The sequence below is a fragment of the Canis lupus genome, chromosome 32 (genome assembly GCF_003254725.2).
Source record: "Canis lupus dingo isolate Sandy chromosome 32, ASM325472v2, whole genome shotgun sequence".
Classification (NCBI taxonomy): Eukaryota; Metazoa; Chordata; class Mammalia; order Carnivora; family Canidae; genus Canis; species Canis lupus.
Window position 1 is genome coordinate 4,041,320 of NC_064274.1, and position 22,484 is coordinate 4,063,803.

General features: G+C 36.0%; 1 protein-coding gene across 1 annotated transcript; it reads right to left on the bottom strand.

The window, feature by feature from the left end:
* Positions 1-18,380: 18,380 nt before the first annotated feature.
* LOC125754203 (bifunctional 3'-phosphoadenosine 5'-phosphosulfate synthase 1-like) lies at positions 18,381-20,734 on the bottom strand. The gene has a single exon (XM_049105017.1). The coding sequence runs from the start codon at positions 20,654-20,656 to the stop codon at positions 18,779-18,781; it is 1,878 nt and encodes a 625-aa protein (XP_048960974.1). The 5' UTR covers positions 20,657-20,734; the 3' UTR covers positions 18,381-18,778.
* Between the last annotated feature and the right edge of the window lie 1,750 nt (positions 20,735-22,484).

The window sequence follows — 22,484 nt, forward strand, 5'->3', positions numbered from 1 at the left end:
TTTAAGGATCTTGAAATCATAAGGAATAATAGTTACTTTTTTGTTATTTTTGTAGATAGATACCAAAGCTCCAATATAACTCTTACCGTAAATCTGTCTGAATAGCATGCTGGCAAGCTAGAGTGCAAGTTATTTAGGAAAATGTTTACTTCAGTTGAGTCTGAGATAACTTACTTTGTCTAACACACATTTGTAAGGTATCTTTAAGAAAATATACAGTTTCAATATATTTACTTTAAAATGGATCATTTTCAAACTATTTATTAGAAACTGCACATTCAGGAAATATTTCTTTGGATCTTAAGTTTGAACATGAATTTCAACTTGGCTGAAGACATATACAAAGTGTAATTTAATGTGACTATCATACGATCAGAATGCTGTAAAATATTACACATTTCTTTTCCCTTTTCAAACACGTCAAAGATAAATTTCACTTAAGAAAATAAACAACATCACTTGGTTATAAGACATTTTGGGAACTGAGATCCCAGTTTTCTGAAGACCTTACTTCTAACTAACTACAGGCGGCGAAACTGTTTCCCTCCTTCTGATTAGCAATGGGATCTTTTACCTAGAGATTTCAGAACAAAAGGTAAGAAAGACAGTTAATTATAGCCCAGGCCTCACATGCAGACTTAATGAATTTTAATGCACATCAATTAATAACTAATTGGGTTTTTGCCTGACTCTAGATAGAGGTGTTGGGTGATGGGAAGAAAAGAGGCCCCATTTTAATTGAAATACAACAGTCATTCTGCTATGGCTTTGTGTCCCTGGCTCTCCTTGTCTTTAAATCAAAATCAAAAACAACAACAAAAATATCTGAATATTCTAAGGAGGTGCACAGGACTTTTCCCACAGTGTAAATACAAAACACTTTATAACCCTATATAGAGCAATGATGTTTCAAAGCATTTTTACGTGATGTGTAGGCATGGTGGATAGTATACTTTTAATTTTAAATAAGTAAAAGGTAAAAAAGAAAATAAATAAAAGATAGAAAAAGAGAAAGTAGAAGAGCTTAGAAGGTTTAAAAGTCTTGACTTCATTTCTTAGCTAGTGAAACTGAAACAGATGTAAGACTCTGAGTCTTATGAATCCAACTCTAGTACCTTCTCAGCACAACGTAGAGCACCATCCAACTTCAATACACCATTAAGGAAAAACAAAGACATACAATCAAGCTATAGCAATCACGTTTGTTAATACTGGCTTAAGGATGGACAAATGTATTAATGGAAAGAATAACAGAGTAGAGCAGTAGGAACACATACGTGTGGCCAACTGATTTTCAACAAGGGATCAACATAATTCAATGGGGAAAGGAATAGACTTTTCAGCCAATGGTTCTAGAAACAACTACGTAAATATTTAGGGGAAAAAGGTGAACCTTGACTCCTACATTGTACCACACGCAAAAATTAATTTGAGTTGGATTACAGGCTTGAAAACATGAAATCTAAAATTGTAATGCTTCTACAAGAAAAAAAATAAGAGAATTTTTTTGTTATTGGAGTAGGCAATGAGATCTTTTAAAGAAAGGGAAAACAGGAATCATACAAAATTTACAAATGGAATTTCACATAAATAAACTTTTATCAAAAGACAATTAAAAAATTAAAAGGCCACATCCAAGGAAAAAATATTTTCAGTGAATCTATATGACAAAAGGGCTTGTATCCAAAATATGCAACAAGCTCTTACAAATCAATAATAAATAGTCCAATTAAGCAATATGTAAAAAAAAAAAAAACTTGAACATAATAAGTCTTTAGACTACACTACAAGTATGCAAGTGGGTGATGACCACATAAAAAGATGTTCAATATCAACTTCATTCATGATCAGAAAAATGCACCTGAAAAAAAGGAAAAATGCAACTGAAAAATGAGATACCACTACATCACCACTAGAATTGATAAATTTAAAACATTGATAAATTTCCTGTTTCATTTCAGTGATATAGAGAGCAGTAAAGATCATTAATCTCACCCTTATAATTAAAAAAAAATACCAAATTGGAAATTAATGACTTTTTCCTGACTCTATCAGAAAACATTCACTTTGGGGCAGAAATTTTATGGATAAAAGAGAACCAAGCATTTTGATACCTGAGCCAAATGCCACCAGATACCACATAAGCCAGTAATAAGGCTCAGCTAAATTTTTTAATGAATTACGCAGGGCCAAATATATATTGATGGAAGAGTACTGAGTCATTTGTGGCTGTATATATAGATGGTTATGCACCCTCTAATATATTTTTCCTCCATGAATCACACAGGTACTCACAGACAAAATTGTGCAGAATTCTGAGACAGTTTCCCTCATGAAACTTTTTGTGGGAGAGGAGAACAGCAGCCACGTCAAAACTCCACTCAAATCCATCTCCCCTAACTTCTCTATTAGGAGATAGTCTGCAGGGATAAGAGCCACAAAACTCTTCTTAGGGCACTGTCGGAAATCCATCCATATTATAGAAAAGAAATGGGGAAAATAAAGCTCTACCACTGGGGAAGGGGCAGGAATATGCACTTAGCAAAGCCCTTTAGCTGGAATAAGGAAGGGCAGGAGTACCTGTGAAGGTCATACCACTCTGAGACCCAGGCTCACCCTGCCTAAGGATAAGACTTAATCAGAAAATCAGAAAACATTTCCTCCTCTCCACCTCCCACCACTGTGCCAATAGCATCTGGTAATTATGACAAATGGGATGCAGCTGGAGAGCTATATCCTCTCTGGGGAGAAAATGTTGAGAGAAAGAGCTCTGGGATATTCCACACCTTATAAGTGGAGGAATTCAAAGCCTGTGCAACAAATCACAAACCCAGCCTAACTCCTGAGCATATTACAATCCTCCACACTAAAAGTCTAGCATAAGGATAGGCATACTCATATCCATGTATAAAAAATTACTTACCTCAGTATATGCTATTCTATACAATATGTCCGGTTTTTAACAAAAACAAACAAACAAAAAACAAACAAGCAAATGATGATGTGAAAAAAAAAAATTTTGAAAAGACAATGCAATCATGAGAACCCCACTCAGATATGACATGGATATTGGAGATGCCAAAGAATTTAAACTAACTATAATTAATGTGTTAAAGGCTCTCAGTGGAAAGGTAGACCACTTAAAGATTGGAAAGATATTTTCATGAGAAAAATAAAAACTATAAAAATCAAATGGAAATGCTAGCAATATAACACATAAGAACAGAGGGGCACCTGGGTGACTCACTCGGTCCAGATCAGCTCATGATCTCAGATCTTGGGATCTAGTGAACATCAGGCTCTGCACCCAGAGGGGAGTCTGCTTGTCCCTCTGCCCCTTCCCCTGTTTGGCTCTCCCTCTAACTCTCTCAAATAAATAAATAAAATCGTTTAAAAAAACAAACATAAGAACAGAGATGAAAACTACCTTCAACAGATGCTACACACTTTACACAATCAAGAAAAGGACCTATGAACTCACAGATAAATCAATAAAAAGTACCCAACTTGAAACACAAAGAGAAAAAGTGAAAAAAGAAGGAGCATCCATGAGCCGTGGGACAATATCAAACAATCTAACAGATGAATAATTAGAATCCTGGAAAGAGAAGAGAGCAAACAGGCTCAAGTATTACCTAAAAAAACAATAACTGAGATTTTCCAAAATCAATGACAAGACACCAAACTACAAAGTTAAGAAGCATAGAGAAGTAGGGAACTGAGGGGAGGGGGAGGGAACAACTATTTATAACATATTCAAACTGCTAAAATCCAAAGATGAAGACAATCTTGAGACCAGGGAAAAGAGACACACGGCTTACAGAAAAACAACAATAAGAATTACAGTAGATTTTTCATCAGATACCATGCAAGGTGTACAGTAGAATGATATCTTTCAAGTACTGGAAGAAAAAAGAAAGATTGTCAGTCTAAAATTCTGGGTATAGAATACACTATACCCAGTAAAGTGTCATCCACAGATTAAGGAAAAATAAATATTTTCTCAAACAAACAACAAATGAGTAAATTTATTGCTAGTAGACTATCTGGAAAGGAAATGTTCAAGGAAGTTCTTCAGGCAGAAAGAATGAAAGAAATTTAGATTTACACAATATATGAAAAGCATTGGAAAAGGAATAAATTAAGGTAAGTTAAATTTATGTTTTTATTCATTTTAACTTTTTTAAAAGATTCTATTTATGTATTTGAGAGAGAGAGTGCCCACATGAGTGGGGACAGGAGGGGGGGGTTAGCGCAGAGGGAGAAGCTGACTCTGCAGACCGCCTAACACCAGGCTGGATCCCAGAATCCTGGGATCATGACCTGAGCTAACGGCAGACCCTTAACTGACTGAGCCACTCAGGCACCCCTTTTTTCTTAATTTTAACTTTTTAATGATAACTGACCAGAGCAAAAGATGGTAACAGTGTATTGTGTGTTTACAGCATTTGTAAAAGTTAAAATACATAACACATATGACAAAAGAAGAGGGGAAGGAATCGGAAATACACTGGTATAAGATCCTAATTACACATGAGATGCTGTAGTATTATTTGAACATACCCCACCCCCCCACACACACACACGGACATAAATATACACATCTCTATAGGAGAAATCCTAAGACAACTACAAATTTTCATAAGTTTATAAGTAACGAGGCAGTATAAAGTGGAATCATAAAAAAACTCAACACAGATAATCCAAAAAATTAAAGAGAATTTGAAATAAAGCATAAATGGAACTAATATAAAAAGAGCTATCTATAGAGTAAATTTTAATCAAACCATTTCAATTATCACTTTGAATGTATAGGAAAGAAGGAAGATATACATAAATATATTCAGAATCTATTAAAAATTGAATGTTTTTGATGGCTGCCAACATTTATTGTTATAGCATATTTTGTTTCTTCATATGATTGGTTTTTAACAGGGTACTGCATGATGAATCTTAATTGTAATTTTAGAATTTCTTTTTACTTTTGGCTGTTCATTTGATCACATGAAATTTCATAACTTTCTCTTTTTTAAATATTATATCTATATATTCATTAGAGACATAGAGAGAGAGAGGCAGAGACATAGGCAGAGGGAGAAGCAAGCTCTCCACAAGGAGCTGATGCGGGACTCAATTCCAGGACCCTGGGATCACAACTTGAGCCAAAGGCAAATGCTCAACCACTGAGCCACCTAGGCATCCCGGATAACTTTCTTTCTGTAGTACTGATAGGGCATTGCTTCATGTAATAAAAATGGATGACTTCCCCAAGTGCAGTACGTCTTATTTCTTGGCTAGCTTCCTATGTGGAAAAATAACTGTTCATAATTATCTGAAGAAGAATGTTTGCATATTATTCCTTAAGCATATAATTATCTCTTATATTCTGGGAAGCATTTTATGTGTAGGCCTACAGCATACTGTATGTTTTCTTTAAAAGGCAAAGTAGCTAAAAATGAATGTGTGGAAAATGTGACAGTCATACCATGCTAGCTGTATTTGTTACTATGCCACTATATGATTTAAAAGCCACTAATGCAAAAGGAAAGTGCGTGGTACTTGCTGTGTGTTTCTAATTGGCACAATTTGCTAATACAGTCCTTGACGCCAGAATTCTGTTGTTCACATATTTGATTTAATATAATTAAATGACAGGCATTTTTTCCTTGCAATTTTGGAACATCGGAACAAACAGAAAGAAAGGCTATGCCCATGAATACTAATTAATAGCGGTTCTTGCAAAATATAAATTGCCTTCCTCAAAGGCAAATATGATAAAGATACTATTTAAAATGAATGCATGAAAAAATCCATTTCATAGAATTAGAATTGTATCAAGATCTTCTCTGGTTCTCTCCATCAGCCCTTGATTATGGCAGCTTGAGCTCAGGAAATGTGATTAAACAAAACCTTTTCTCATCCTTCACCAAATTCTACTCCTAAGAATCCATCTCCATGATGACTTTTAATGACTGGGAAGCTGCTCAAGGAAGCAGGTGAAATCTGAGCTCTGAGGCTGAGACACACCAGCCTCCTCTTCATAGAATTTAGTCTTTTCCTCCATCACTTCTCACTCCTCTGCCTCACCCTAAACCCATTGGTAATAAGACTCCCAGCATAGCTCTAAATTCACTCATTCATCCTTTCACCTAACCTCCAGAGATTTATTAAACACCTACTTGGTGTCAAAGACCATGTTAGATACTGTAATAAAATATTAACTACACTATCTCATGCCTTCAGGGAGTGTATGGTCTAATGGGGAGAAGTGAATCAACTATGACAACAGAGTGAAAAGTGCCATACTGGGGTGCTATGAACAAGCTTAGATGCTTAGGGAAAGCTTCCATTCAGAAATAAAGTCTGGGAGTTCCTTAAATGCAGCAGAGAAGGAGAGCATTTGAGGCAGACACCTAGAAGTGTGTGAGATGTCACCCACACTACTATTCGTGCTGTAATGTAATAAGCTTGTGAATGGATGTGAAAAGTCAGTAGTCACAGGAAACAATAATACTCCATCCTTCTCTCAAAAACGTCTAGGAAATATCTATATAATTGCATACATCCATCTATAACCTGTATCTTAAGAATTGGCTTCTTCAAAAAAAAAAAGAAGAAAGAAAGAAAGAAAGAAAGAAAGAAAGAAAGAAAGAAAGAAAGAAAGAAGAAAGAAAGAAAGAAAGAAAGAAAGAAAGAAAGAAAGAAAGAAAGAAAGGAAGAAAGAAAGAAAAGAAGAAAAAAAGAAAAATCAAAGAATTGACTTCTTTCTAGCAGAATTATTTACCATATTATTTGCATAGTGATACTCTACCTTTTCTTGTCGGATGATTTGGTATGTTTTCTTTTGTCATTTAAGGGAAAATGTACTCTTATTTGACTTGGCAATCTGGAAGCCCAGAGCTGTATTTAAATCTAAAATTGTAGTGCCTTGTCATATGTTTCTGTTATAATTTTTTTCGTCAACCACATTTTGTTGAAGAATATGTTTTCTGACCTTTCTAACTTTATTTATAACCATCCTGCTACTCTGTGTGTCACCTCGGATCATTTTTTACAAGTATGTAAACATTGTGAACAGTTATTTCTGTGGCAAATTCTTATGAGATATTTTCACATGGGTCTTGATACAATATTAATGAGAATTTAAATTACTTAAATATACTTAAAATCAAATGCATATTCTCCTAAATCACTCATTACTCATTTCTAAGACTCACAAAGATAGTTTGTGGACAACAATGTAACATTCATAGAATAGATACAGTCATTATTCTTTACTTATATATATAAAAAAACCCTGATAGTCTTTTATTTAAAAATCTGCAGTACTGCATTCATAATTAATCTTGCATAAGGAAAGGTAAAAAAGAAAAGATATATAGAGATATAGATAGATGATAGATAGATAGATAGATAGATAGATACATAAAGTACTCAGAATTGTTTCTACAACTGAATTTGTCTCCATTCACATATTTATATTATTAAAGCATGTCAGAATGAGTTGTCTGTCTCAAGCTACCTTCCATTATATATTCTCATATTCAATTAAAAATAGAAATATTCAATATGAATTTAAAAATGTATCTCAGTTTTGATCATTCCCCACTTTTTACTATTCAATAGACAACTTAAAATATTTTAAAATCTGGAGAAGTTAAAGGAACATCTTTAAAATGAAGAGTCAGCCTGTGTCACATCTTTTCTAGAATAAAATGTTCTAGGAGATCATAATGGAACAAAATGCTCACTAGAAGATAGCAATTATAGGACAAACAGTACACTCATCAGAGTGATTGCTGCCACAAATAAATTGAAGGTACAAATGGCATACATAATCCAAAATTAGAGTAAAGCCTTTTCAAAATCATAGTCTAAGGGGAGGAAGGATAATACTTCTATTGAAAGGATAGATGTGATATTTTGTTGTAAACACTGAGAAAAAAATACAGCTAGAACTGTGCTAAAGCAGCAGCACAGGACTTCAAGCCCATTTGTATTTGATTCAGTTATCATCACACACTCACCAGTAATCATTCGCCTTCCTCCTTTTTTGTCCCTCCTCATCTTTTCCCAACCTTCCTCTTCTTTCTACCTGCCATCCCTCATTCCTGCCTTCCTGCCTTCGTTCCTATGTATACCGGACTCAAATATTCAACAGTCCTATTCCATTATAACTTCACATTTTGTACCGACTCTCAGTGTGTCTGCTCTCTATTTTTTCCTCGTGAAATAAGAGTCAGATTCTTTTAGTCTTCCTAATTTTCTGAGTCTGTATCGAAGACTTCACCAGCACACACAAATCAATAAATACAGAGACTTAAGACTTTCAAAAAAGAAGTGAGAAAAAATGTACCTTCCCCTTACAGAATGTATTCTCATTAATTCTACAAAAAAAAAAAAATATTTGGGATGATTTTTTATTTTTTCAAACCCTCATAGGAATGAAATATTTACCTTTATTCCATATGCATTTGTCTTAACATCTTTTCCTATTAATTTTCAAAGTTGCAGTTTGAAATAGGTTTATTTTGTTTTGTTGATGTGTAATTTTCTTTATCTTGATATCATAAAAAAAAAGAACACTGGAAAATATGTTCAGTTGAAATGGATGCCTATGGTCTTTCTGGTAATTGAAGAGAAAATTTATATGCAGACTTTCTTGCCCATGCAATCTCTAAAAATATATTTATCAGCAATTTTGCTGATCGACAGCCAAAGGTTTGTAAACCCACATGCTATTAATTTTTAAGCACCAGAGGCTAGAACAGTGGTAATACAAAAAAGAAAGAACTTATTACTTTTTAATAGAGCATTGCCAGGCACTGATCTTGCCATCCAACTATTTATCCGGGGCTTCTCACCACGCTCTTCCAAACTGCTGTACAATAAATAATAAAAGATTAAAACCTTAAACCTGGAAAACTTAGAAAAAAATATTAGGACATTTTATTTGAGATTATAAAAATCCTCAAATGATTTACTTTAAGAGACACCTTCATTGCTTCCATGTGCAAGGACTAATGATGGCCCCGGGTTTAGGACTGGTGAGAGTGCTGCCTGGGAAACAGTCAGAGAGAGGTGATAAAGCAGACCTTCCACATGACTCTCTCACTGTCACCAGCATAGCTTTTTACCATTTGTTACAAGAAAATGATAGTCCATATACATATTTATATATCTGGCCTGTTATAACCCTGATTTTCTCTTTCTAGGACAAATCTTTTTGTTCTAAGCAACTCAGTTTCAAGGCAGGGTGACTAGCAGTGAGTCTTTGTGTCTGGAGCTTAGACAAAATAAAAGCACATTCTAATTAAAAGACAGGCTTTTGGGATATCAACGTTTGTAGAGACAAGATTTCACAATCACTTTTGCTCTGTCTATACCCTCTCTGGCATTCGACACAGGACTCCTTTAATTAGGATGTCATGTCTTTAGTAATTTGACACTCATTTCTTACCTCTCCTTCTAACCGCAATGTATTTTTGATAGTTGCTCAGATGACTACTGAAATGAGGTTGGATGTGTCTTTTCTGATGAACAAAACCTGAAGGTATACTTGCTATGATCTCAACCAGGAGACAAAGACAAGGGCTGGAATTTAATTTACTCACTTCATCCCTGGAATAGGAAAAAGTAAATAAACTAAAATAATTGTATTATAATCTGGAAAATCTATGAAACCAGCAGGCAGCACATATTCCTTATAAAGCTAAGTTGTTCACTAAATATTTCATATATTGTCATTAGATTTTAGAGACAAATATAAGGAAATGAGAGGAACAAGGCAGAGACATGGAACAGTCTGTCTCCCAGAGCTCGACACAGTTCCTCACGTGCTGTGAGACACCAGAATGTAATGTTATAGTTCTAAATGCCTTGAATTATTTGGAAACCACTAATGAATGTGGTGTTCCCCCAGGAACTGAAAGCATCCATCCTAGGACCTACAGAGCAGTGACAAGGTGATGTGCAAGTGCTACTATAGATTCAGGAGCCTCACCACTGCTTCTTACCAGCCCTGTCACCGTCATCTCTCTGTCAGTGTCCTCCTTTGAAAATGGGGGTAATGATAAGGCTTAGTCCATATACTTGTAATAAAAATAAAAAAGAAAGCACTTAGCATAATTCCTGGCACCCAGTAAGCACACAAGAACTATGAGTATCACAGGTTAATGATCTTATCAAATTTATTTTGCAGGTGCCAAAATATTCACTGTATGCCCATTATGGCAAAGACACCAAAGAATTTAATGTTGGGGGGAAGAAAAATTAATATAAATATGTCCTTAGCATCTTCCAAAAGATAGCAATATTAGAAAGCTAGGAAAAAGAAAAGAAACAACTGTTATTTGGAAAGAGAAATAGAGGGAAGGGTGACAAGAGGGAGCTGGGGAGGGAAGAAATCAATATTTGTCAACAGGAATTATTTTCGAAACAATGTTTTTCTGAAGCACAAAAAATTGTACATATTTCAGTTCAATATTTTGAGAGGGATGCATTGGGTTAGAAGACTGGTTTCATGTGAAAGTGCTGATTCTGTTTAATAACAATGTTATTGACAGGTATTCAAAGTTTTAAAAACATATTTGGTTTATTGCCTGTGAGGAATTCACAAAACCTTTTTGACAAAAATTGTGGAAGAAAGTTAAATCCTAATTTGTGGTGCCACTGAAATTGTCTGTGATGCCTTGTCTACCACTCATGCTTCTCAGTCCATAGATCTGGCTAATAATAGCAGCAATGTAGGAGACACATTCAGTTCCTTTCTTTGAGAGCACCTGAAAACCTTCCCACTTCGCTATGATTTATATATTGTATTTCAGGGGGATCTGTGTCACAATCTTTTCTGCCTCCATCATTGGAGATCTACACAATGTACAGTGCTCATCCCGTCATATAACTCTCAAATCTGTGTTTCAGGCAATATGCTGCAGTGTTTGTTTGGTGTGTTTTGTTTTGCTTGTTTTACTTTGGTAGACATGGACTCTCTGCTTCTCAAGATGCAGTATTCTACATTTATCTGCATCGATTCCTGGCACTGGCCCTCTTTTAGCCCAGCTATGGAAGTGATTCAACTTCTGTATCTGGCTACATGGTTGCACATCACTTACTGTTCTTCTGGCTTTATTATCATGTGCAATATCAGGTATCACTGCTATGGAGTTCTTCCTGTGGCTCACAGTTTAAAGTCAATCCAGTGTGTAACACAAATCTTTCTGGTAATTTTGTACATTTTTAAAAGATAAGCTCAAGTATCTTATGTTGATTATTTAAGTTATAGCTCTGAAAATGAAGATTAACTTCTTTAGAAGATCGTTATCCGTGAATTTTAATTCTAATTTTAAATGTAGCTCTCGCCAGAATGTTGCATCATCAGTCATTAGAAGCCTTCTGCCTCCTCTGTCTATAAAACAGGATCAATAACATTTGCATCATTCACTTATGCAAATGCAGTCACCTTAGAATGTGTAAGACTTCTCTCACTTTTGTGTATGTTTTAAAAAATTAATTTCTAGCTGATAGTAGTGGTTGTAATCAACTTCCAATTATAATTGGAAGGTCTACAAATTGTGGATAAAGAAGAAATTTTAGGGAAGAGCATATTTTGTGGAGTACTGAATTCTCTAGTCATGAGTTAAGACAAGAAACTAAAAGAAATATGTGGGGTAGGGAAGTGGTTAGAATTTTGACTACTTAATTTTTGACACCTGTTCCGGTGGTATCTTAATGAAGGACAGACAGTATTTATTGCTCAGGTAACATTTTGCATGTAAAAGCATTTTCTGAGGTGCCTCAGTCAGTTGGGCCTCCAACTTTTGGTTTCTGTTCAGGTCATGATCTCAGGATCTTGAGATAGAACCCCGAGTGGAGCCCCACACTCAGCAGGGAGTCTGCTTGAGATTCTCTCGCTCCCTTTCCCTCTGCCCTTCCCCCCAACTCTCTCCCTCTCCAAAATAAAAGGATAAATCTTAAAATAAAAGCACTTTGTGTATTAGGAATGACCCATCATCCGAGTGTTAGAAACATTTTTATTTTTATTATTTTTTTATTATAAATTTATTTTTTATTGGTGTTCAATTTGCCAACATATAGGATAACACCCAGTGCTCATCCCGTCTAGTGCCCACCTCAGTGCCCGTCACCCAGTCACCCCCACCCCCTGCCCACCTCCCCTTCCACCACCCCTAGTTCGTTTCCCAGAGTTAGGGGTCTCTCATGTTCTGTCTCCCTTTCTGATATTTCCCACTCATTTTTTCTCCTTTCCCTTTTATTCCCTTTCACTATTTTTTATATTCCCCAAATGATAGAAACATTTTTAATTGTATTATTTGCCTTTCGATTCTGTAAGAGATGATTGATCAGTGGGGACGGAGAGAGTGTGTGTGTTCTGGTTTTAGCAGATGGAATGAAAGAGAGATGAGTGCGGTAGGAGTAATAATAGAGTTAAGAACAGAGACAAAGATAGACGTAGGTAGGGACATGTAATCCTGAGACAATTTTTGCATGTCATTTTAATAAGCAGTTTAACTATGGCTGGAACCATGTATTTACTTACCTACTCTAATGCCACTGTCATTTGTTCTATCTCCAGCTTTATAACAAGTTTCATTAACTGATGACGAAGTCCTTCCCTAATATCTTTCCTTTTCAAAATGTCTTGGCAATTTTTCTTATGATCTATTTTCCCCCATATTATTTCTTTTGATCAGCTAAAACAAGACACCTTGGAGTTCCAATTGTGATTTTATTAGATGTTATATATTGGGATTGTTTTACATTCTTGTAGTGTTAGGTCTTTTCAATCAGAAACATAGTATGTCTTCCTGGATTTTAAAAATTATTAGTTTCAAATTCTACCTCTTACCTGTTATTTAATATTATGAATTTTGTCTTCTTAACATCAACATTCTCAACTCCATTTGGCCTAAAAATAGTCTCTTACAGAATTATTAAGGATTCTGAGAAGAAAACATGTGAAGTAGTTTTAGAAAGCAAACGTAATGCCAAAGCACAGCACTCAGCCCATACTTTCCTCTCAATCTTAGCCCTAGTTGTAGTGAAAGAACACAAGTGAGGAAATGCATACAGAAAGCATAATTTTCAACATTTATGAGTCATTTTCTTCCTCATTAATACTCTATTAATAAAATGTTCACAAATTGTATCACTTGGATCAACCTTTAAAATACATCACTGTATTTTTTTACTTCTTCTTACAAGCAATCTCTAATCTCTGTAGAAGATAAAATAGTACTTGGAGTGATTGTGACCACTGAACACTGAAACATTTTCAATTTGTCTGGCGGTGACTGAAATCTACATGCAACATAACTGGAAGGGATGGAGCTTCTGAGTTCTTTTTTTTTTTTTTTTTTTTTTAGATCTTCTTTATTTTTTCATGAGAGACACACACACACACACAGAGGCAGAGACATATGCAGGCTCTTTGCGGGAGCCTGATGCAGGACTCAATCTGAGGACCCCAGGAACACGCCCTGAGCCAAAGGCAGATGCTCAGTCACTGAGCCACACAGGTGCCCCAGCTTCTGAGTTCTTAAAACAAAACAGATAATAGCAACAAAATCATTTTCTTTGACCTTTAACATAATAATAGGCTGAAGGATAAAGTCCAGTGTTTGGATTTCCCCTTAACTCTTACTGAAAGTCATTTACTTACTCATTTTAATTCCTTCCTTATGAGTGCATGGCAGGTTTGTTGTCTTCACTCTCTCCCTTGGGTCTCAGCCAGAATAACTCCCATATCTCAAGCATCAGGGCTATGTCAATAATGAGAGCAAGACCCTCCTTTCAACCAGACCACTCCTATCCTCTAGGGGCTATTCTAATCCTCATCCTGTAACCTCAGCTACTACAACAGAACTTCCCACCTCAGTCCTATCATCAAGACAGATTATGCATAAATGGAGCTTTGTTACTGGGGGAATTGTCACTATTATTAATTAATAAGTAGTATCAGCAAATGAGACTTATTTAGGACTGTACCAAATATTATACATATTTTAAAAAATACTTTGTTAAAAGAAATTTATAATGAATTATTCTCATTGTTGAGGTAAAAAGATTTTAAACCCAGAAAGGTTAAATCTTGCCTAAATTCATAACATAAGTAAGTATTGAACTCAAGGCTGTTAGTTAAATTGTTGCTACATTTCAGTTAAATTATTAGAGATATGTTCATTGATTTAGGTAAAGATATTTCATGACACTAAACCTGAGAGAAGAGGATATAAGCAAATGTCCGCTTCTTCATCTTTACTTTTACCTTGGCTGTTTCCTTATCCCCTTCCTTCTCAAGACATCGCACATATCATACAAGAAATACACACAAGATCAAGGTCTCCATAATTTACAAATTAATTATGAGGCAGCTAAAGATTTGAAGTTACAAAGATGGATTCGTTTATAATCTTTGAAGAGCCCCCATTTTGCTGAATAAAGTTACTTTATAAAACTTTCATTTGGGATACTTTATACATTGCTAGACTTCATCTTCATTTCCTACTCAAGGAACTCACGATTTAGAAAAATATTTTCACTATTGTATTTTTGCTACATTTTTCATGTATTTAATCTCTAGCTGATACACATAGATCTGACTCTGCCTCTTTAAATATATGGCTCAGTTAACTTAGAAGTGTTTACCAGTTTATGGGGGTGTTTATCTCTCAGTCAGTCAGCTAGTGTTTATTGAGGGCCCACAGAGTTTGTGCGTGTTTGTGAACATGAAGTTTGTATATTATTTAATTTTGAGAAATCACTTGTAAATTCTGGCTGACTAATCTGTAATGAGAATACTGTTTTCCAAAATCTATTCTGTGTAAATGCTATTATTGTAACCAAGGCTGTTGGCCTCCAATGCATTAATCACATGCACTTGGTATGACTCCCATGAGAGTGACCCAATACATGACTGAGTTTTTGTTGTTAATACTCCTAATGTTTGGGTCTATAACAGGATCACTCCCCTGGCTAGATTTGTGTTGTGAGCTCATGAATTGCTTGCTGTAGACATACTCACACTCTGGATATTGGAATGAGAATGAGATCTAACTTAGAAACAGCTATCTGTGATTCTTTATAGCTGTAACATTGGAATAATCATTTAACCCCACCAGACTTCAGAGTCTCCTTCTGACAGAAATATTAACAGTGAACTTTATATCATATTGATATTAACAATGACCATGGTTATTTGTTAAATATCTGGAACTATATTACATTCTTTTTGCTAAGAGTATTAGGTAGATTATTTTAAAATAATTTTTACAATAAATCTCAATTACAACACCACCATTATCTCCATACTCTATCCCACCCACATTCCCAACTTAAAACATTCCAGTGCCTTTTCATTGCTTTAGGATAAAAACTAAAAGCCTTTACACAGCCTACGTGTTTCTCTATCTCTCACAGCTTTTTGCTTGCACGCCCTTTAATCTCTGTGCATCAGCCACAACAGGCTTGCTTTTTTTCAATTCCTTAAATATACCATGTTTCTTCTCTATTGATGATACATCTCCAATAGAGCATTTCCTTAAATCAGCTGGGAAAAGAATATTACCTAAGTAGAAAAAAATATAGGCAAACCACTATAATAGATAATCCATAAAATAGGAAACACAAATGGAAATAAATTTTAAAATATTCAATTTCACTAATTTTTAAGGCAATGCAAATTGAAACAATGAGGTGGGATATTTGCCTCTGGAAGGATCCTAGCTCCTGACAGAGACAGGCAGGGTAAGAATATTCTAGTATATTTCCCATCCTCTTTTATACATGTATACTAATATACCAGCGATATGTCTTCTAGCATTGTTTATGCATTATAAGAAAGATCTACACCATTCACTTAAGTATAATATATATGAAAAAAAAGTATAATATATATGAACACAGGAAAGAATCTGTGAATAACAAAATATTGATATATTCTTTTAAATTATACTTGACATCACAGGGAAAGTATAAAACAGGAAAACTCCAGTATTTCACACTTTTTAATTGTACTAGGAAATATATAAAACCATATTTGCAATAAAGGTAGAAACGAGCAAGTGTCATAATAGTGTTTCAACCAAAACACTTGAGAAATTCTGCCCTCTAAAGAAAAATATCAGATTGAATGCCATGTGTTCATCACTGAAAAACAAGAGAACACGATGCATTTGATGAGTTGATATGCCACCTGCAACTGTTTGTCAAAAGCCCAAGAATGTACAGCTTGTAAGTAGCACCATTCAAACTAGAACTGTAGAAAACATATAAATATAAGTGGTGAGGAAAAAAAACCCATAATTATTATGCAAGTCAAGATTAACTCTGCTCAGTCATTTTTTTTATACTTTTACTTTGAAATGATTATAGATTCACAAAAAGTTGCAAAAATAGTGAAGTCCTGTATATGTTCACCAAGTTCCTCCCAATTATTATTTGTGTGACATAGACAATATCAAGATCAGAAAATTGATACTGATACAACATGTGCCATTTTATTCCTGCCATTTACAACATGTGTGTCACATGTGTAGATTCTTACCACTACCACCACAATCAAGATACAGAACTAATCCATCACCACAATGGTATCCTTCTTGCTGCCTCTTGGAGTCACAGCCCTCACCCTCTCTTCTCTTATCTCTAACCCCTAGCAACCACTAATCTCTTCTCTATTGCTATAATTTGGTCAGTTCGATTTATTACATCACTTCTACCTTTAGTTTTATATGCATTTGTAATTGTGAATTTTTAAAGTAATAATACTTTTAAAAACATTTCAAAAGTAAACTTCAGAGTTTTCAAACCTTGTAAGAGGTTTAGACAATGCTAAATAATGTTGTCTTAGCTAATTCTGATAATTCTAAACCAATGGGCTCATTCTGTATACGAGATGACAACGTTAACAAAGGCAACTGCAATACTAACTCGTATATATCCTCTTAGTCAGTGAACCTATTTTTGTCAACATGACACTAATAATCACTGCAATCTTTCATACCTCATCTACTAATCTATTTCCTCCATTTATACCTACAAATAAATCATGTATTTAGCAATTACTATGCACCTAATACCGCATTAATATTGTATGAAGAGACATGGCCTTGAAGAACCTAAAATACAGATGAGGACGTACATTATTTTAAAATTCTCTATTGTTACATTTTAGTTTTCTAGTCTCATTTATTGAGCACAAAGTGGTTGTGGTATAATTACTATTACATAACTATTCATTTTAAATATTGCTATAGCATGTTTTTTGAATGACTGATACAGTCAAAGGACGCCATGAATGTAAGCAGAAATCTACATTTGCTTCTGTTCATTAACTAAAGCTTAGAATATTTGTGTCCTGTTTTGGACTGGAGTTCTATTCCAATTATCATTGGATTTGTAGTTCAATTAAACCTTGATAGGCTCATCCAAGGATGCATTCAATCATCCAGCGCAGAAAGCTAAACTCATTTTTGCACATTCAGTACCAGATAATCCAGATTTTCTCCATGTTAATAGATGTTTGGGCATGGAAAGAAAACTGCATCAGTCTGCATTGGCTATATTAGTGTAAAGTAACCAGTGCCAGCATTTCATTCACTGTGTAGATATGTTGTATAAAGAAATAAAACTCTATGAAACAGACCACTCAGAGTAGAGGCAAGATGTTGCCTTTGTAAGTGAAGAATTATTTATAATAGTGACGACGATGATGTGGTTTGAGGTAGTGGGATTCAGATATGATAGCCAAGGAAGAATTCCTGAGATGTCTTTGGTGTAAAATGGTGGTTTTATTAAAACACAGACACAGGACCCATGGGCAGAAAGGGCTGCACTGGGGTTGTGAGGACAGGCTGATTATTTACTTTCAAGATGGGAGGGGGGTTAGGGATAGCACAAGCCTTCAAGGTATTTTGGAAAAAAAAGATGTCCAGGATCCTGAGAGGACTAGCTATTGTTAGGAAAAGGTCATTTATTACTGTTCAGTAAACCCTCAGTCATGAGACCCTTCAGATGTATGATAGGCTATATGCTTGGAGGACGATTGCTAACATGTATCTAGAGGGGTAGAGACAAAGGAAGTCTCGAAAGGAACTTCTTTATGTTAAAGAAGACTTGCAGAATCCTGGAGGTCTGGCTAATACTGCCTTTTGCCCTTTGCAAAGTGTCAACATCGAGGCAACTGAACTCCCAGAGGAAGGTCACTCTATCTGTTTTAAGGACTTGTCAACGGGCTATAGACAGTAAGGAGTTTAAATTTTTTCTTTTGCCTTTGTTTCCAACATCAATGATATACATGTGTTTCTTTTATTTTTTTTTTTTTTTTTTTTTTTTTTTTTTTTCTTGTAAAATTCCCAAAACAAAGTCTAGCCAAGTTTATTGTCTAGTAGGTTTTTTTTTCCAAGGGATGAAAAATGAGATTCAATGTGTATACTATTGGTTACCACTAATATAACAGCTTGAAAAAATCATAAGACAGAAGCATAAATATAATATAAAAAGACAAGATTTTAAAATTGTACTGTAGGAATATTAACTATAATAAGTGGAAAAGATACATTAAAACCAGCCTTGTGTTACACTAGTTCAAAACAAAACTCATAAGGCAGACCAAAACCAATGCTAGTTAAGGAAAAGTGGTCTGTTTTTAGGAAGGGTGTCCAGACAGACACCACCACAAAGAAATGCCAACAGTAACTATGTGGTCCCCTCTTGTTACTCAGTAAAGTGTCAAAGGTGGAGTGACTGGGTCAATAGCTTAAGCTTTCTCCAAGGATTTGTAGTATTCCATCAGCACGGTCCAGGCTTTGGGAGCCATGAAACCTTCTGGAGGTTTCTGGCCTTCTCGGGCAAGTTTTCGCATTCGTGTTCCTGAAATAAATTCAAAGTCTTCATGGTGTTCAGAGTCATAGTAGTCCATACGCTTCTTTTTCTTGTTGTAAGCTGCAACTCGAAAGGGAACTATTTCCAAGGTAATTAGGCCAGGGGCCATTGTCAGCACTTTAGCACCATGAGTTGGCTCATAAAGATCCTTCCCTGTTTCTGGATGAGGCATACCAGCAGGGTCTCGTCCAACAATGTAAAAATTGGCTCCGGCAACCATCCGTGCTCTGCAATGCCACTGGACCTCAGTTGGCCCAGCATACATCATGGGAGATGGGAAGATGGCCACCACTGTTGTTTCAGGATTCAGGATTCCTTCCTCCAGCACTGCAGCATGCTGCTTCATTCGCCACATCAATGGAACATCATCATCTTTTGTCCAGCCACCAAGAGGGTGAAGGAGAAGGACAGGGCGCCGATAACCCCTCTCTAAAAGTTGCTTATGGGTATCCTGCATTAACAGAGCATGTCCATTGTGCACTGGATTGCGTAATTGAAATGCAAAGACAGCATCAGCATTCATATCTTTAAACTTTTGCTTTAGCTCAGTAGGAGTGAAACGATATTGATCAAGACCATCATTCCAGTAAATTCTGTCCAAGACCTGAAGATCTCCTCCAATCAGCCAATCTCCTTGTTCCATAACCATCTTGATGTAAGGGTGGTTCTTGCATGTTGTTCCCCACTGTCTGGCACAGCGTTCCTCCTTCCTGTGCTCAAAAAACTCTGGGTTGCGAAGAATAGCCACACGGCGGCCCTCATACATCAGAGCAAATGCTGTACAGCCGTCCAGCCTCTCTTTATCTTCATGAGTAGCCGGCAGAACTATAGGCACTGACAAGTTAATGACACCCCCATCCAGAAGACAATCAAAGTGAAGGCACTGCAAGTATTCTCTCTCTCTCATAAAGCCATTCAGTGGGGTTGCCCAACCTTCTGCCAAAACCTGCACCCACTGCATATCCACTTTATTAATTTTCAAGGCTGGTAATGTTTCTGCATCTGTTTTTGCCAGATGGAGTTTATTTTCAGGCACATACAATTCTTTTACTTCGTAAGAAGCATCCACAGGTACAATATCCCGTTCCTGTAGAAGTTCTACCACCTGCTGGACACAGTCGTTCACATCACAGGAGTCTGTCTTCAGCACCAGTTCAGGAGCTTCTGGTTTTTCATACTCAGAATCGATACCAGTGAAGCCTTTAATTTCTCCAGCCCGTGCTTTTTTGTAGAGTCCTTTGACATCCCTCTGTTCACAAACATGCAGAGGAGCATCAACAAATACTTCAAAAAAAGGTAAACTTGCACCTTCATGAATTTGCCTTGCATTGTTGCGATCCTGAGTATAAGGTGATATAAAACTTGTGATGCATACTAAGCCGGCATCTGCAAACAGCTTAGCAACTTCTGCAATACGTCGAACATTCTCTTCTCTGTCTTCAGGACTAAAGCCAAGATTTTTATTGAGACCTTGACGAATGTTGTCACCATCCAAAGTGTAGCATGGGATACCATGACAAACCAAGTACTCCTCTAAAGCCATGCTCACTGTGGTCTTTCCTGCTCCAGATAAGCCTGTTAGCCAAACTGTACAACCACGAAAACCACCTCTGGTTCCAACGACCTGACCTCTCTTGTTCCTGCTGACATGATGAGCTTGATAGGTGACATTAGTTGCTCTCTGCATCCCCCAGTTCTGCGCATTATTATTGCTCAGCTTGACTTTCTTGCACAGGCTCCCGGGGACCTCCATAACCGCAGAGCGCGCTCGGGGGCCGGGAGCCTCCGCGCCCACAGGTTAGAGAGGCCGGCGGGGGCGGGGGCGGGGCCGGGCTGGGCTGTTTCTTTTATTCTACAAGTACCTTCGTAAGATGACTTAACATATATTGCAATGGTGTTATTGGAAATAGAATAATCAGTAGAGAAAATAGTACTATAAAATATTAAGATGTATCTTGTAGTTTCTTTTGTATTAATTTCTTTGTTTAATTTTCTTTTATTCCAAAGATAATCTCTAACATACACAACATAGTGGTTGTGAATAATTTAGATAGGTAGACCTGTGTTTAATATCAAGCTCTAATATTTATCATTTGTTTGGCTTTGAATAAGTATTTTCCTTTGTAAAACTAATACTGTTATCTCTGTTTTAGATTGGTTCTACATGGTTTTCCATGTGGATTTTCAGCACAATCCCTGGCATAGACTAAGAGTTCAGTAGATATTGGTGGCTCTTATTTTAACTATTATTATATTTAGCATGAAACATATTTTGAGAAAGCTCTTAACATTTATCAATATGTAATCTCCATTAATATCCACCGTCCTCTTTTTAGAACTTCCATAATATTCATAACAATGAATAACTTAATCTGTAATTAAAGATAATGGCCAAATAAAGGCACTTCACCCCACTCTTGTGGCCAATTAAAATAAATAAATAAATAAATAAATAAATAAATAAATAAATAAATACAGAGGGGAAAACTCCATCTAACATAAAATCAGGAAAGCACAACAAAACCACAGACTAGGACTGAGAGCTGCTAAGTCCAATGGAATTTATACCAAATGAAGAAAGTTTTCTGAGAGGACATCAACATCTGCCAATATTTTACATCATTCAGTCTTCCAATTATTGACCAGGCCTGAAGGGCTCCAGCAATGACTGTGCTTGCACTAAAAATGAGAGCATGTAAAATGTGGGCACCATCATAGCCCTTCTGTACAACAGAGGAGCAGTGGGAGAGGCAGAATGAGTAATCAGCGAAACAAGACGGCCTTAAGCAGAAGCAGATCCCTGGTGAAATAGAGGCCATGAATGGCAGCCAACCCTTACTGCGAATCAAAGACAGGGAGATAAACAAATGCTGTTATGAGCTGGATTTCTATGTTGAAGTCCTAACCCCCAATTGGACTGTATTTGGAAATAGGACCTTTAAGGAGGTAATTAAGGTTGAATTACATCATAAGGGTGGGGCCCTATAACTGGTGTCCTTGTAAAAAGAGACACAACAGAACTGTGTTTATAGAGAAAAGGCCATGTGAGGACAGCCATCTGCAAACCAGAGAGAGGTCTTAGGGAGAAATCAAACCTACCTGCACTTTGATATTAGAATTCAGCCTCCAGAATTGTGAGAAATTGATTTCTGTTGTTTAAGCCACCCAGTCTGGGTATTTTGTTATATTTCCAATGGTCAAACTGGAACAATTTGAGCAAGAAAATAAATAAGGATAGTGATATAAGAAAGGCGTTAGGGTTCAAAGCCAACAGCCAAGAATTCTTGAGACATCTTTGGTGGTTTTATTAAAGCACAGGGATAGGATCCATGGGCAGAAGGAGCTGCCCCAAGGTCTTAAGGAGTGGCTTTAAGATTAAGGTCACTTTAAATTATATACTTTCAAGTTGGGAGGGGATTAGGGATGACATAAATCACTAAGGAATTTTGAAAGCAAGGTTTCAAGGACTGTGAAGGGGCTAGCTATTTTTTGGGAAAAGGTCATTTATTACTGTCTAATAAAACCTGAGTTGTGAGACCTTTCAGATGTATATAAGTAAGTCATATGCTTGAAGGATGATT

Coding starts and splice junctions, on each gene's coding strand:
- LOC125754203 (XM_049105017.1), bottom strand. CDS start 20,656: ATGGAGGTCCCCGGGAGCCTGTGCAAGAAAGTCAAGCTGAGCAATAAT.